The sequence below is a fragment of the Arachis ipaensis genome, chromosome B3 (assembly GCF_059453495.1).
Source record: "Arachis ipaensis isolate K30076 ecotype BB chromosome B3, ASM5945349v1, whole genome shotgun sequence".
Taxonomy (NCBI): domain Eukaryota; kingdom Viridiplantae; phylum Streptophyta; class Magnoliopsida; order Fabales; family Fabaceae; genus Arachis; species Arachis ipaensis.
The window spans coordinates 140996065-141014200 of record NC_142438.1 but is presented as its reverse complement, the minus strand read 5'-3'; the positions used below and the strand labels follow the sequence as shown (position 1 = coordinate 141014200).

General features: G+C 29.4%; 2 protein-coding genes across 2 annotated transcripts; one reads left to right on the top strand and one right to left on the bottom strand.

Moving 5' to 3' along the window:
* Positions 1–2328: 2328 nt before the first annotated feature.
* Positions 2329–6873, top strand: LOC107631789 (mitochondrial import receptor subunit TOM40-1). The gene is made up of 11 exons (XM_088508104.1): positions 2329–2687; positions 2777–2858; positions 2959–3061; positions 3159–3254; positions 3547–3597; positions 3774–3839; positions 4302–4403; positions 4893–4961; positions 5053–5136; positions 6281–6376; positions 6524–6873. Exons 1-11 carry the CDS (start codon positions 2585–2587, stop codon positions 6578–6580), a joined length of 909 nt encoding a protein of 302 aa, XP_088364230.1. The 5' UTR covers positions 2329–2584; the 3' UTR covers positions 6581–6873.
* Positions 6874–8562: 1689 nt separating this feature from the next.
* On the bottom strand, positions 8563–10894 carry LOC107631790 (uncharacterized). The gene is made up of 4 exons (XM_021119767.2): positions 10749–10894; positions 10035–10301; positions 9496–9696; positions 8563–9413 (listed from the first exon to the last, which is right to left on the bottom strand). The coding sequence occupies exons 1-4, from the start codon at positions 10749–10751 to the stop codon at positions 9150–9152; spliced, it is 735 nt and encodes a 244-aa protein (XP_020975426.1). The 5' UTR covers positions 10752–10894; the 3' UTR covers positions 8563–9149.
* Between the last annotated feature and the right edge of the window lie 7242 nt (positions 10895–18136).

Sequence of the window (18136 nt, the reverse complement as noted above, 5' to 3'; positions counted from 1 at the left end):
AAAATATATATTAAAATATGAAATATAAATTTAAATACACAACAGCTGATTTTTTTTTTATAAATGTGGTTTTATTTATTAAACTAATGCAAAGAGTAAAGTGGCAATTAGATCTTTGAAGATGTTGATCTTAGACTAATTAGTCGAAAAAAATTATCAATTAGGTCCTTTAGGATAGCAATCGGTAGACATGTATATTTTTCTGTCAATGAATAGTGCGAAACGTAATGGAATTATTCATATATTTCGTTGTTACTGTCATATGAACATAAAAACGATTTAGTTTTAGACAGTGAAGTTTTTATTATTTTTTGAGTTTTCATATATTCTTTATCAACTGCTCTCAATTTATCATAGATCTCATCAAAACAAGTAAAGTTTCACTCCAAAAATTATTATTTATATGGTTATTTTTCATAGGCAGACACATAAGAGTAATTAATAGTATATATTAAACAATAAACATCACCTGATGAAAGACATCATGTGTCCACCATTTACTATCCCAAATTAGTAATTTTTTTAGGAACTAATTAGTACGAGGTCAAAATCGACCTCATTGAGTCATTGTCACTTTACTCTAATGCAAATGTGCCTTAAAAAAAAGAACAAAACTCCTAAGGCAAATCACTTATTTAAGCCAAGAGAATAAAAAAATTACACGAATAAGTCAAATAAAAAATTGGTTCATGAATCAATAAGTTCACATTTTTATATTGTTCGAATCACTCTAATTCGAACTTCATCCACATGTAATTCGAATCATACTGATTCGAATTACCTACACCCACTAATTCGAATCAACCTGATTCGAATTACACACAGACACGTGCACATAGTAATTCGAATTGGGCAGATTCAAATTACTCAATTTAAAAAAATATATTAAAAAAATTTAAAAATATATATTTTTCGAGTAATAATTTAAAAAATGTTTTTAAAAAAAATTTATTAAAAAAATTAATAATTTAAAAATTAAAAAATATATATTTTATTTCATGCATTAAAAAAAAGCTAACAAAATATTTAATTACGATACTTCTTTAAAATATTAATGAGCTATCAATTTGAATTTCATACAATACTCTGTTGCCAATTTTTAATAGCTCATGAATATTTTTTAATAAATTTTTTTAATAAATTTATTTCAATTATATGGTGAGATATTACATGATTCGAATTATATGGTGAGCAATTCGAATTTTATACAATACTCTTCTGCTCATTCTTGATAACTCACGAATATTTTTTAATAAATTTATTTAAATTATACCACAAAAAAATATTTTATTCTATACAAAATAATTTTTAAAAAATGGCTTAAAAGATGTTAGGAGTACTATAAAAATTTGTAATATCCTAATGACTTGGGACATTAAAGAAATACTCTACATAGTCAATAATAATTTAAAAATTAAAGAAAATATATTTTTATCATATATTTACCAAAATCACTAGAATATTACAAATTTTTATAGTATTCATAACATCTTTTAAGCTATTTTTTAAAAATTATTTTGTATGGAATAACATATATTTTTTAATTATTTTGTATGGAATAAAATATATTTTTAATTATTTTATATGAAATAAAATATTTTCTTTAATTTCAAAATTATTATTGACTACGTAGAGTATTTTATTTAAAATTTGAATACATGCATGTATTTACCTAAGTCATTAGAACATTACAAATTTTTATAGTACTACTAATATTTTTTAAGCCATTTTTTAAAATTATTTTGCATAGAATAAAATATTTTTTGTAGTATAATTGAAATAAATTTATTAAAAAATATTCATGAGCTATTAAAAATAGGCAATAGAGTATTGTATAGAATTCGAATTGATAGCTCATTAATATTTTAAAGAAGTCTTGTAATTAAATATTTTGATAGCTCATGAAATAAAATATATATTTTTTTAATTTTTTAATTATTAATTTTTTAATAAAATTTTTTAAATTATTACTCGAGAAATATATTTTTTTAAATTTTTTAATATTTTTTTAAATTGAGTAATTCGAATATGCCTAATTCAAATTATTATGTGTCTGTGTGTAATTCAAATCACCCTGATTCAAATTAGTGTGAGTGTAATTCGAATCAGGTTGATTCGAATTAGTGGGTGTGTGCGAGTGTAGGTAATTCGAATCAACATGTGGATGAAGTTCGAATTAAGTGATTTGAACTATATAAAAATATGAACTGATTGATTCATGAACCAATTTTTTATTTGACTTATTTAGTAATTTTTTTATCCCTTAGTTTATTTCAGTGATTTGCCCAAAACCTAATGCAAGAAACCCGGGCCGTAGCATTGTAAAATGGATCCGGGTCGGGTTGGAAATGTGGGCGCAACGGGTTGAGTCCAGTCCAGGTATAGAGAGAGAAAGAAAGTGTGAGAGAGAGGAGTGAGGAGAAGCGGGCAGCTTACGAAACAGAAGCTTAGGGTTTTAGCAGGCAGCCGTCGAAGCCTTCCGGGGTTTTAGAAAGAGAATAGAAAGGAATCCTCATTTCATTTGTGATACAGATTCTCTTTCGCACCTCACACCTCACACCTCACACCTCACTCTGCACCAACAATGGCTCAGGCGCCTCCCACCGACACCAAGCTCGATGAGAAGGTCGACTACTTCAACCTCCCATGTCCTATTCCCTTCGAAGAGCTCCACCGTGAAGCTATCAGTCTGTTCACTCTCTCTCTCTCTCTTTCTCTTCCAGATTCTTCATTTTGCATCTCACTCTTCATTCATCCTGCTTCAATCTCTTTTCAGTGTCTTTGAGGCCAGAACTTTTCGAGGGTATGCGCTTTGATTTCACCAAGATGCTCAACCAGAAGTTCTCCCTCAATCACAGGTACCTCTTCATATCTTTTAGCTGACTTCAAATTAAATTATGCAAAAATATTTATCTAATTTGTTTATTTGGTTCTTGGTTGGAATCTGATTGCGACCAGCGTTTCGATGGGCCCTACTGAGATCCCTTCTCAGTCAACGGAGACTATTAAGATCCCTACCGCTAACTATGAGTTTGGTGCAACCTTCATTGATCATCCCAGGGTGCTTTTTCCCCCCGCTGATTTTGCTTAGTTTCGTTTCGTTTCGTTGTTGTAAGTTCCAACTCTCATTGACGATGATATTATTGTGCTTGGTGCAGTTGATGCTGTTCGGGAGAATATTGACTGATGGAAGGCTCAATGCAAGAGTCAAGTGCGACGTCTCTGAAAATCTCACTCTTAAAGCCAATGCTCAGGTATTTATGCTCCTTTTCTGTTATAAGGGAAATGCCACAATTTTTCTGCTGTTTTTGAACCTTTGATATTCTGCTACACCTTATATTTACAAGAATTTAGTGCTGTTTTGTTTTGTTGAGTACAGATTCAGCTTTAACTTGATAACTTGCAAGAGTTGTTGAATGAGCATTATGTTCATTTTTATTCATCCAATATTTGATCTATGACAACCCCCTTCCCATTCTCATGCTTCTTATTGCTAATTCTCCTTTTGGCTAACCATAACCTACTGTTTCTTGTTTGCTTCTCCAGCTTACGAATGAGCCACACATGTCTCAAGGGATGGTCAACTTTGATTACAAGGTCAATTGCTTTAACCTTCCTCGATCATTTTTCCCCCTTTTTTGACATATATTGTATTAGTGTGACTTAATGGGAGTTTTATATACTAACCACAAGAACTGCCTTCAAGCCCCCCCCCCCCCCCCTTTTCTCTCTCTCTCTCTCTTTTGTTTATATGATTAACTGTAATTTTACAGGGAAAAGACTATAGGTCACAGTTTCAACTTGGGAATGGTGCCTTACTCGGAGCAAGTTATATTCAGGTAAAGGTTCAGCGTGCAGTATGCAAGACTTCCATACCTTTTTTTTAAGCACAAATTCTAGTGACAATCCGTACAGGATGATAAAACTAGACATTGGTATTAGTTTTTAAGCGGTCTATTATGTCTAATTATATATTCGTTGTGCTGCAATTTTTTTTCTTTCTCCAAAAAAAATATGATCCTTTCTTTAACCAAGGTTCTTAGGGTTTAGCTATTTTTAATTTCATTAGGTTGTTATTATGCTCACGATTCTTTTCCAATGAAATTTTGAAGATCATTAGCATTTTTTATCTATTTATTTATTTATTTATTTATTTATATTTTAGATAAATTTAGAATACTTTGGTCAATTTTTGCCCTGCTGTTACCATGTCTTGATGCATAATTGTTACCTTGTCTCTTTAGAGGTAATTAAAGGATGTATGTGAATTAATACTGAAGTATTTACTTTATTTTGTCCAGAGCGTGACTCGTAACTTATCATTGGGCGCAGAGGTATTTTGGGCTGGACAGCATCGTAAGTCTGGTGTTGGTTATGCTGCTCGCTATAACACTGACAAATGGGTAGGGTCACTTAAGAATTTCCACTGCTTACATTTGCTCAAGGATTGTGGCTATTGATTATACTCCTTATTTTAAATGCTTTGTATTTTTTAGAATCTTTTATCTGCTGCTATTACGCTGCTTCATATGCCAAATTCTAGGCTTGTCTTTTTCTAGTCTTTTGAGTACATGTGGTATGGATGAGCTGTATATGAGATGCTTCTGAACCGTGCAATTTCATTGGTCAAAGCAATGATGTTCTTGGATCCTCTCCTAGACACATTTTCATGTCTTGTTTTGCATTGAGATATACATCCATGGCTCGCATATATTCTGTGCTACTTGTAATCCTCTTGGAAGCATTAAAGTTATAGTTTCAGTCATACTATGCATTGCAATAAGTTCTATAGTAACACTTCATTATATTGTCATTTCTTTCATGATTTAACTGGCTTATCGTAAAAACTAAGTAAAAAATTTAGCTGGGTCAATTTATTCATGTACATCCAGGTTGCTACAGCACAAGTTGCTAGCACTGGAATGGTTCTTGCAAGCTATGTTCAGAAAGTATCTGAGAAGGTGAGTCAATTATGAGCTTATGAACTACATTTATATTGTTTTTCAATTGAAACATTTTTTTTTTATTTCTCGTTTTAAATGTATCTTTCAGGTTTCTTTAGCGTCTGAGTTAATGTGCAACTACTTGTCACGAGATGTCACGGCTAGCTTTGGATATGATTACATCCTAAGACAGGTAATATTTTATCTTCCATGAATTAAGTCAGATGTTAGATTTAATACAGAAATTAATGTGACTGTTAGTAAAATTAGCAGGATCATAGGAATGAACTTAAACTTGTAGCCTATCTTTTGTGCATCACATCTTGATTCACTTTAAAGTTTCCCTGTTCTTTGTATGTGCACCTCAGTTCACATCAATAATAACATCATATCAACATTCAAACTTAAATATACATATAGATTGTATGAATTATTGTATATTTTAATCTATGCGCAAGTCATTCTTCAAAGTGCATAACGGTTGCTTGGCCAAAAATACCACTAGAACATGCCATTAGTTGGCAGTGCAATTTGTTTGCACCTCCATATAATCTGGACCTGTGAAATAGTTGTTCCCTGAAGTTTTAATTGGTAACAAGAGTGGGTTCTACGTGTTTGTGGTTTCTACTTTAGTGTGAAAAATGGAACAATAGTTACACTTGTAACATATTTAGTTTTTACTCAGATTTTTGTACCCTATTTTTTTTTTTGGTAAGAATCTACAATCTTAAAACTTTGTTGTCTAAGAATCTTTAATAGCTGAGATGTACAACTTAAAGATATAAGAGGAAGGGATCCTCCTTATGAACACAATATCCAATAGGAGAGCAAAAAAAAAAAGAAAAAAAAATCAACCACGGAAAGCTTTCCCTTGTTAATTTTAATGAACCCCATATTTTTTTTTAGCTTTCTGCGAGTTGTAATGGGGATTTAGTTCTCAATTTTACATTCCAACAGAAGAAAATGGATATTAAATTTAATTATGAGAACATACAGAAATGTAACTAACCCTGATTGGCTGATTCCATTCAACTGGAAAAACAGATGAATAAATTAAATGATTGGGAAGAAAGAAAAGAAAAACTGTATATTCAGTTATTCGGATCATTAAGTTTAATATTACGTATTCATGATATTGATAGGTTCTTTCACTAAGTGGATTGTGTAGTTTAGTGAATTCATTATTTGGCTGTAAAGCCATTTTGAAGTTCTGCTTTTTGTGATCCTGAAGCCCATTATTCTGCCGATCGTTATTGGATAATAATGTTAAATTGTAATGATAATGTCCTGTTTATGAGTGATCTCATGTATTTCCCAAATCTTGTTATGCATCATAGTGCCGCCTAAGGGGAAAGATTGATTCCAATGGTTGTTGCGCTGCGTTTTTGGAGGAGCGATTAAACATGGGCCTGAATTTTATACTTTCTGCAGAGGTCAGAGGACTTAACTTCTATTCTGTATTATTGTTAGGATTGAGGATTATGTGTAGAACGCATGCAAATCAACTTCTGTAAAATCTCTTTGATAATTTGTCAGATTTTGCTTTGCCTTGACATGGGTTTCATATTTCTTCATTGCAGCTTGACCACAAGAAAAAAGATTACAAATTCGGGTTTGGTTTGACCGTTGGAGAGTAGATTAGCATGAGTAGACTTATGTTTCCATTGCAGCTAGTTTAGCAAGCTCTCTTGCTTCCTTTTCCTTTATTTCTAGAAAAGAACAAAATCAAAGGAGGAAAGATCATTTGTGCCGGGAAAAATACATTATTATAATCCACAAGTTACTGCAGAGATTTTTAGTAGTCACCAATTTATTTGAAACTTGTGCCTAAAAAGAGGAACTTTGATTTATTTGGACTCTTGCCCTGTTTTCCCTTGAGGGGGATGTAGAGTGATATCTGATTAATGCATATTATGAGATTCATTTCCAATAATGATTCTGGTGCTTGTTTTACACGCATCCAATTTTGTTTTTTGAGGACCTAATGTGACTGCTGCTAGATGAATGCCTGTGTTACTGGTACTGTCATGTGGATCAAAGATCATTTAAAGTGAAGAGTTGGTAAAGTGGTAAAATGAGGAGTTAATCATTCTTAAATTAAAATAGGGGAACACATTTCATGGAAGTTACAAAATCAACGGTGATTAACTCTTCACTTTACTACTTTGGTAACTTCTTCACTTTAGAGGACCTAAATTCATGGTCATGTTATAGGCCAAGTCATTACGTAAATTTGTGATAAATTTGAGTGAGAAAGATATTGTTGAGGCATAAAAGTAATTTGTTTCATGTAAAATCAGGAGAATAATCTCCCTATTCATTGCGGTTAAGTTACATTTGCTGACATCCACCTCTTGTTGGCCAATAGGGTTTGTATATTTTATCATAAATTCGTTGACATACCATAATCTTACCTGTAGAATCCTTGGTTATTCAGTTTTTAATTTGAACAAGTAATTCCACAGAAATAATTTCTTACTTGTCAAGTTTATCTGTGTTATAACAATTTTATATTGCTTTGCCCCCTTGGCTAAATGACTTTGTAGTGCTGTGCTACGAATATTAGTGTCTACTTTGTGGGTTCTAAATATATAATATTAGAAGAAAAGATTTCTTGAATAAAGATCGGCTTGCCAACACCTTATTTCGTATAAAGTCGCACCAAACAAGATAGTATTCAATTATTCATTTCAATTAAGGCTTTATGTGGCTTATTAATGTGTCGATAAGGATAAGTAGTGTCATTTTTTCTTCTGTTTTTTGTTGTAAACTTGTAATTTTCTTCACATCCATTTGCGGTGCAGAACCTTGAGGGAGATAAGGGTTCTCAAAAGGCTCGCTACTTGGAACTTGGAAGGTGATTTCCGACAAAGTTTCAACTCTGTTCAACGACAAGATATTCTGGGAAACTGAAGCTAATGCCATCTATCCCCACAAAGCGTGCAGAAAAAGTTGGCTACACATTTCTAATCAAATTTAACTCCGTCAAAATACCAAAATTTTGTACTGACTTTTCCACCGTAGTGTTAACCGGACATTTTTTGAATAATAGCAGATAGAATATAAGAAAATCAAAGGGCACCTAACAAAAACAAAATGAGTGAGCCTTTTGAATATTTCAAATACAACACCGATCTTTTCGTTTTAATTTATCTGCATCCACACAGTTTGAACTTAGAAGGAGTATCACAACATAATTAAATAATTGAAAGCAACAGCACTGTATACTAATCCAGTTGTCCTGAAGCAGTCAAGCAAAGCACGTTAACGCAACAGAAGTGCGATAAAAGTCGGTGGTGCCGCGAGGAAGTTAATTATTTTGACCATGCATCATGCATGTGCTTCCACAGGCACAAGATTTGGCCCCCCTTTAACTTCTTTTGTACAGAAAAAGTCTAAAAAGGGCTGCGTTTTTAATGCATGCCACATTTAATGTCTACTATAGTACTCACAAATCACTTGGAGGAAAACCTTTCATTGTTCAAAATTTGTGGCTTTATAATTGATTGTGGGGACACTAAATCTTTGCCATCTTATTCACTTAACAACCTTATATAAGCTTTCATGTCCTTTCTGCCTGCCATGTTGTGAGGGAAACATGGGCACAAGTTGTTGCCTGTACTGTGAAGGGTCTCATACCCCATTATAAAATTATTATTCATTCTTCACAATTGAAACATCATCCCATCAATTATCTGTCAGAGGCCGGGAATCCTACAGAGAAAAAGCATAGCAAGAGCTATTCCTTGCAGAATGCATAATTTTGCCTAGTGCACATGGGACACAAAGTGCAGAAGATAATTGATGTTAAAACTATGCTGACTGCAAATCAAAAGAAATGAAATTTTACATTACTATAGTGAGTCTTTCTTTTTGTTAAAGAGTCATTCAATCATAAGAGATGCTAAGTTTAAACCATAAAGAACTGAAAAGGATGGAATGGAGAGTAACCCTTTGTACCCTTTGAAGTCTTTGGATTACTATTGTTGTTCCCTTATGCTGTACAAGCTCAGCTGGTTACTTTTCTCAGTGCAACTAAACCTCAAACTCCCAGCTTATACTTGAATCCCAATATGGGGTATAGTGGGGTTGAGATTCCCTCAAATGTTCAAGAAATCTTAAATCTTATTCTCCAAAAATGGAAAACAAAAAAATATAATCGGAGAATGGAAGGAATTGATTAGAGTAGTGATATGACTTCAAATCTTAGGACATGAAAACAAAAATAGGCCTTTGAGGGGTTGTTTTCCTTGGGCGCTTTCTGTAGTTAACAACTTCAACCCATCCATATGGCTCAGCTTCAGATAAAGATGACTCTGGTTCTGAATTCTGGTTATCTAAAGTAAAATCACTACCTTCTGGTTTTGGAGTGTTGATGAACCTACTACTTTGACTAGCAGATTCCTCTGAACTCCTCCGTGAACATTGATTGTGATCTTGGTTTTGAGCTTCCAAGGGAAGCACTGAGACCTAACATTTACACATGAAACAAAATTAAAAACAATGCACATAAGTAGCATGTACACAATTGAATCAGACCATGGCTTGTTACCTTGCACGTAATAGAGCAGAAGCGATTCCGCTCATCTTGTAAGTGTTTCCCACATTCTTCACATGTACCACCCGGCTTTGTTCTTGATGAAAAGTTGTATTCTTTGAATTTAGAATCAGGGCTTAGATCAGAAGTTTTAGGTTTATTAGTTGAAGGCCGGGGTTTTAGATGCACAATCCTTTCATTGTTGGATATGTAAGTCTGTCAGTGCCAAGAAAAGCATGTTACCATTATAGGAAGGAAAAAAAAAGGTTCATGTTCAGAGCATACTATTATTAATTGGTCAGTTAGGTTTAGTGAATTAGATACTTCAACAATGTCCAACAAATCAACAACTACTTAAATCCAAATGAAGCATAAACATGGTTTATTTCAGCTATGATAGCACCAGCAAATTAAGTAGGGCATCACCAATCAGATCAAAATAAATCAAGCATCCATACCATCAATTAGTATAGAATATGGATATCAAGAAATTCAATTAATTTAGGTCAATTGGCAAATAAATCAATACAATATTGTGAGAAAGAAGAGAAAACCTGAATTTTTGAGCAGTCAAAGTATTTCTGCAGCTCGGAATGGCGGAAGACATCTTGATAGGAATATTTGTATATCTGAAACCTTCTGTGAAGGGAATGAGCTTCCTTACAGTTCTTACACATTCTAACTGCACAGTCTACACAGAAAAAATTCTTTTCCTTAGAACGAAGATCGGGATGATCATCACAGTGGCCATTGCTATTCATAAGAACTTTAATCCAATCTCTATTCCTTTCCCTTTCCCTTTGTGAATGATTATTCCCCACCTGCAAAATTCAGTCATTGGATGTAAAAGGAGTTCAAGAACCCTTCAATGGCAGATGCAGGAAAGCAAATAACAGATTTCACCAATCTATGATCAAAGTATCAAACTTTACACATCAAAGTACCAGCAGATTATTCTTCAAGAAAATCTAAACATGCTACTTCCTAAGATTTAAGATACAAGATACAAGAATAAACCAACCTAACCCATAGATTCAATTTGGAAATTCGATCCACACTTAAAACTGGCATCTTTACTGGGTAACAACTTAACAACTGATTTTATAAAGATTAATCCAAATGATCATCAACAATAAGCTCATGCTAGATAAGGTATGAAGTGATCATGGAATTGCAATCAAAATACAAGGAATGAAAGATAAAAATCCAAACTTTTTGAACACCCATTAAAAATTAAGCTGAAAAAGAAGTGAGGAACGAAGAAATACCATGTTTTTTGAATGAGATTTGGTTGGAGAGTAGCAGAGGCGGCTTGAAGGGAAGTGAAGAGAAAAAAACAGAGACCTCTGTCTATGAGAATGTGAAACGATTGAAATAGAAATAGGGAGAAAAGAAATGGAAAAAATAAAATAAAAACTAAAAAGGGCTTTTTTTCTAGTTTTACATTTTGATGATTTGAAAAAGAAAAAGAAGGGTAAATAATAATTAATGCAATTATCAAGGAAATATTTATTTTCATGAAAAATGAAAAGAGACCAACCAAATCGTTTCTTTTGCTGCAGAGTGCAGAGTAGAGGTGTCGTACGATAGGCGGGAATGGGAATGCGGTGAGAACCGTTGGATCGGAGAGTGATCGGAGGGTGGTGGTTGGTTGAGATTGAATGCAGGATGGGACCCACACGTGTGAGAAAATAATGCAAAACCCCAAAAGGCGCTAGCTGCCTCCCACCCATTTCCCGCCAATTTAACCGAAATTCTCGGAATCATTTAATTTCTATTATTTTAATCTTTTTTAATTACATTAAATCATATTAATAAATGGATTAATTGGATATACTATTTTGGTTTAGAATATGGAAAGCAATTATGTGCTGCCCCAATTCCAAATGACAACTTACTATTATTGCTTCCTTTTGTTTTAAAGTTTAAAACTTAATAGTGGCTTCTAGGGCATGCGGGAAATTGGAAATTTGGAATACTTGCATTCGCTACAAATCTATAATTAAGTTGTTTTTTTCTTTTTAAAAACAAAACGGTACTAAACGTTGAATATTGATAAATTTATGTGTTAAATTTTAGAGGAAAACGTTATGAATTGATATATTTAGTTAAAAATTTAAAATTAGGTTAATGTTTTTTTTTGTTGCCCACGGTATCCCCCAACCCGACAGATCAAGGATTAATTCGTCGCGGATCGAAACTCCATTTAAGGGTTTGTCGTTGACAAATGAGTTGCTGCATGCACAAGGCGGGATATATTGATTATCTAGTATATTTTTTATTTTTGTATATATTACAATAAAATCATGCTGAATTCGTTGGTGCATTAATAACTGTAATTAATACTTCACTTTTTTTCTAAAAATAAAAACCATTCTTACACATATGAAAATAAACTAAGTTTGTTCTAATTTGCAATGCAATTTTTTCACATTAGGAGAAAAATTGTGTATCTAATTTTATTTGATTTTGTGCATCCAGCTAGAATTTATCATTTTCTATTGACCTTATAAAAAAGATTCTTAATGATAAAATAATATGTTTAGATCTTTTTTAGAGAAAATTTTAAAATCCAAGGAATTTTAACAATGGATTTTGACTTGGAAGTACTAGAGACTAACATTGGAAAAAGGCTTTTTTTCATTTAAATAAAAAAAATCAATTATTTATCAATTTAAATGTAGATACAAAAATATACTATTTTGTGTATTTAGTTATGTTTTCACAGTTAAAAAAAATAAGAGACTGTATTTTCGCACATCTAAAATACAAAAACAAAGTAAAATTGTCAACTATTTTTTGTACACTTAAATTAGGAAAATGAGAAAGAAAAGTTTTTCCTATTTTAGGACTCCATGCCAAAAATAAGTTGTTTTTAGATTTTGACTATTCATTGCGTTTTCTCGTCGTTAATATACATAGAGCAATATCTTCTTCACTCGAGACATCTCATTTCTCAAGGTGACTCTCTCATTTTTTTTTATAATTAAATTTTTTATACCACAAATCAAATATAGAAGTTTTCAATTGATTCGAGTCAAATCCTAATTAAAAGAATGATTTTGATTGTTTTTTTTTTTTTACAGTATTAGTAGAATATCAAAATAATAGAAATTGTAATTGTATATAGAAAATGTTATTTGCTTCTTTATTTTATTCATTAAATTATTAAGCCAGCAAACACAAGTCTGATCTACACATACAAATTGTTCTCATAGCATGGAGTCCTACAACGAGAGAAACTTTTTTTTCCCAATTTTTGTAGTTTAGGTATATGAAAATAGTTGATAATTTTATTTTCTTTGAAAATATATTTTTTTAACTACTCACATGAAAATATTTTATTTAAAAATAATAATTAAAAATTATGATTATATAATTTAATATATTTAAATAAATTATTTAATACAGCAGTTATTTATATTATAGTAAAAGACAAAAAATATGAAAAATTTCCCAAGATAGTGACCTACCGCGTTGCAAGTATTGTAAACGTTAAAACGAGGAAGCCTATATATTCTTAAGTCATTTTTGATACTAGGCTCATGGTGGACCAACTGGGACGGATGTCACATTCTATCATATAAGACTTGTATGAGAAGAATATCTAAGAATTTCTCCACCTCTATACTAGTATACTCTAGACACTAGTAGGGCTGGCAATTCATACCCTACCCGCGGGTACCCAATCCGGTCCAACCCGTTCGGGTAGGGTATGGTCCAGGTATGCGTGCGGATAGGGTAGGGTACGGGTTTAGGGTGTACCCTACCCGCACCTTAAATATATAATACATATTTTATAAAAATTAAGTATATAGTGAAAGAAGTGAGAGTTGAACCTACAACCTCTCTTATGTAATGACTTACAATAAGTGAACAACCACTAAACTAGTTAGTCAATTTAGTAATTTGGAATATTAGTTTGTTATTTTTTATGTTATTAATATGTATAAAATTTGAAATGATTGAATTTTATATTTATTTTGAAAAAATTTGATATATCTGCGGGTAGGGTAGGGTAGAGTAGGATTTAGAACTTTAGGGTGCGAGTAGGGTTAGGGTTGAGAGATTCTCAACCCGCGGATAGGATAGGATAGAATTTTAATAGAATTTTCAACCCGCGGGTAGGGTTAGGGTAGGGTCCAACCCTACCCTACCCTACCCATTGCCAGCCCTAGACACTAGAAAGTAACTATTGCTTTTGGTTTTGGTGTTAGAAAGAAGGGAGGCCATTCCATACTTTTTGAAATTTTAGAATATTAAAACTCTTTTTAAGAGTTAGAAAAAAAAGTTAGTATTTATGATTATTTTAAGTTTTTTTATTTAAAATTTGTTTAGGCTAAGATTAATATTTTACTTTGGATCAGTTTGAATTTATTATATTTTTTTATTAATATTACTCATATTAGATTATTATAACATTTAAAAAACTACCAAAAAAATAATTAAAAAATACTATTATAATAACATTATAATTGAAACAAAAATAAAAAGTTAAAAAAAATAAAAAAATCAAAACATATTTTTAGTATTAATTTTAAAAGACTAAAAAATACCCGTTAAGATTAAAATTATTTAATTTTAATTTAAAATTCTTTAATTGAAAAACAAAAATATTCTTTTAGTATTAATATTATTTAAATGTATTAAAATAAAAAGACCAAAATACCATTTATTTTGTGTAAGTATATTAAAAGGGAAAAAATTTCTATGCCATTAATTACTTAAAAATATTTATGAATTTAACTTTAATTTTAAAAATTTAAATATGTAATTTATATATTAAAAATATATAATTATATAATTTTTACCTAACCTTAATTAAACTTTAACCATTATTTACATTTTTTTTATTCTTATTTTTTTTTATTGCAAATTTTTTTCTTTTTTTTCCTTTTTTTTATAAATATAATTCTAATTCGATATTCAAATTAATACAAACTGATATGATCCATCCGAATTTAGTCACAAAATTATATTTTTTCAATCTATTTTAAAGTGATCAAATTTTATTAGTTCAATTTTCAATTTCTTTCAAATTCAACCCAAACCAACTCGATTACATCCTAACTTCATAGATTAAACATTAGAAGCAACAACTCTAATTACAAATTTGATGATAATATAATACTATTCTGCTCCTTGATTTGCTCCTATAAAAATTTAAAATTACATTCAACTAATAATCTAAAATAAATATTTCCAATAAAATCTTTAAAAAACATTATGCAGTACCTCAATGCATCTAAATTTATTTTTAATATCTTTTTTTTAGAGAAAATTTCACTCTCCTCCCCCTACGAGATGTTAAAATGACATTCCACTCTCCTCTATTTTATAAATATACATTCCTCTCCCTTCTAATTTTAAAAAAACCTCATCTTTAATCCATTTTAACCTTTTTGTGTTAACTAATGTTAATTTTATCCATTTTTTAAGAAACAAAAAATTATTTTTAAAAAAAATATCCATTAACAAAAATTTTATTTTTTATCATTAAATTTTGCTTACCAAAATATCCTTTAATAAATTATTATTTTACTAATTAAATTGTATTTTTTAAAAAATTAATAATTATATTTTTTTCTAAAATACCCTTAAATAATTTTTTAATTATTAAATTATAATTTTACCAAAATTTTCGTTAACAATTTTTTTTATATTTTACTATTAATTTTTCGATATCTATATATATTCTTTTAACATTAAATAAAAAATTTTAGTACGATTATTTTTCAATATCAATATATATTAATTGTTATACATATTAACAGTGGTAAGATTTTTTTATTTAATGTTAAAATAATATATATTAATATCAAAAAATTAATAGTAAATATAAAAATAATTATTAACAAAAATTTTAGTAAAATTACAATTTAATAATTGAAAAATTATTGAAAGCTAGGTATCTTAAAAAAATAATTTAATTATTAATTTTTTTGAAAATATTTTGGTAAAAATACAATTAGATCAATAAAAGAATAATTTATTAAAGGGTATTTTGGTAAGCAAAATTTAATAATAAAAAACAACATTTTTTAATGGGTATTTTTTCAAAAAATAATTTATTTTTTCTTAAAAAATGGATAAAATTAATATTAGTGAACACAAAAAATTTAAAATGGATTAAAGATGAGGTTTTTTTAAAAGTTAGAAGGGAGAAAAATGTACATTTATAAAATAGAAGGAAGGAGAGTGTTATTTTAGCATCTCATAGGAGAGGGGAGTGAAATTTTCTCTTTTTTTTAAGTATCTTTTGACAAATTAATTTAAAATAACACTTTAAAAAAATATTAATTTTGTTTCTAATATATATATATATATCCTAATTAAATGATATGTTATAATATAGTTAATTTTTAAAATTATAATACTATAGATGAAAAACAATAATATATAAGACAAATTTATGAGATAAATTATAATATCAAATAAATAATTAAAATAAATAAATTTTAAAATTATTAATTAATTAGACTTTATAAACGAATTAATAATTTTAATAACTTATATACCAATAGAACATGTTAAATTCTTAATAATAAGTCATTAAAAAATCTCAATAATAATTATAATTGCCATTTTATTAAAAATATATCTTAAAGAATATAATTAATATGTTCATAGTTTTACAAAAAAAATATATTAATTGTTTAATAATTTTATATTAATATACAATAAAAATTCTATTAATAGAATACTTCATAAAATATTACGTCAACGTACATTATAATATTAGTAATATAAAAGAATTTCAAAATTTCATACAATATAAAAATATTGTAACATCCACTAAGAAGAGTGCCTATTTTTGGTGTGAAATAAAAGCAGATAAATGGGCTTAGACCATTGCTTTTGCTGAGACTACACAAACTAATAAGTAATAAGTAGGGATGGCAATATCACCCGAACCCACGAGTATCTACTTCATCTCTATTTGTTGGGGGCGGATAATTACCTGCCTCGCATCAGGAGCAGATTTTTAGCAGAGCGGATTGTTGGGAGGGCGGGGCGAGATCGGGTTTAAGTAATACCCGCCCCTACTCTCTCCGTTATATATATAATATATATAATTTTAATATATAATATATATAATATATGTAAAATAACTAGTAAATGATTAATAATATTGTATCATATTTAAATTTTTATTTTAATTTATGTTATGTATGTGATGATAATTATATAAAATTTAAAATTTAATTTTATTTATTAGATTTTAATAATTATAGGGACGGGACGAATACCCGCAGAGATAAATTAGAGTTCAACGTTTTACTACTCACAAATAAAAATGGAACGAATTCTATGTGAGTTGTTATACGATGGGACGAGATCGAATAGAGCAAAAACCCGCTCCTACTCGTCCCGTTGCCACCCTTAGTAATAAGCGCATGGCATGAGAAGAATCAAGAATCGAAAGCGCGTCATATCAAGTGATATTTTATTTTGCTAAGAAGGAATTACAATATTATTTTTAATGAACGAAAATATCCTTGCTTAGGTTTTACCGTTTTAGAGCAATTGAGCAATTTTTCACTGGCCAGGCACTCGGCCATGCTAGCTATCAATGAAAAAGTACAAATAGTTAACCAAGTCTAGATAGAAATTTTATTGTTTACAAACTCATTTAGATATCATTAGGTTGTTAGAAAAAAGATATTCTTTTAAAGTGTTTGACAAAATTTTAATAATAAAAAAAACATTAAAAAATATTTTTTAAAAGTATAATTTATCATTTATATTTTTTATTTAAAAGAAATTTTTACTTAAAAATATATTTTTAATATTATAAATAAATAAAGAATATTTTTATATTATTGTATTTAAATATAATTATTAAATAAAAATATTTTTTTATATAAAATATTTAAATATAAAATTGGTTTTTTTTAATCTTTAAAAAAATCACTTAAAAACAATCCTTATAAATTATTATTTTGTATTTTTGTTAGTAACTTTCATCTCAATCTTATGTACTGGTGTATTAAGAATAAGGGTATAAGAATAAACAATTAGTTACGAAATGTTTTATACTTTTATGTTCGAGGATGACTCTTTTTTGGGTTGGAGATGGGCACATCCCCAAAACACAAACCTCCAAAGTCCAACCCCATCTACCCGACCCGTTGTTCTAAATTATCGTTTCTGGCCTGACCCGATAGAATTCCAAGAACATCCTACCCTCTGCCGCAAGTATTTCTAAAGTAGCATTTATTTTGAGTTATTGTATTTGGTGTTCATAATTAGGAGCTAAAATTTCAATCATATAAAATTTTAATCTCTTTAATATCTTTAAAAAATAAAAACACAGAAATTGAAAAATTTAAAAACGAAAACTGAAATTTTAATAATATTATTTTTAAAATTACACTCATTCAACTAGAGATGTTTGGATCGAATATAAAAATTATGGATATAGATCTGATTCGTAAGACTATCAAATTGGATCTGATCCTAATAAGATCGAATTACGAATTTTGTGTAGGTATCCACATATTTATGTATCCACAAAAATAAATAAGTAAATATTTTTTTATATTTTATTTCAACAAATAATTATCATATATATTGTATTATTTTAATTTATTATTTAAAAAAAAGTATATTTAATTTTATTTTAAGAGTATACATATTTAAATGAATAGAAAAA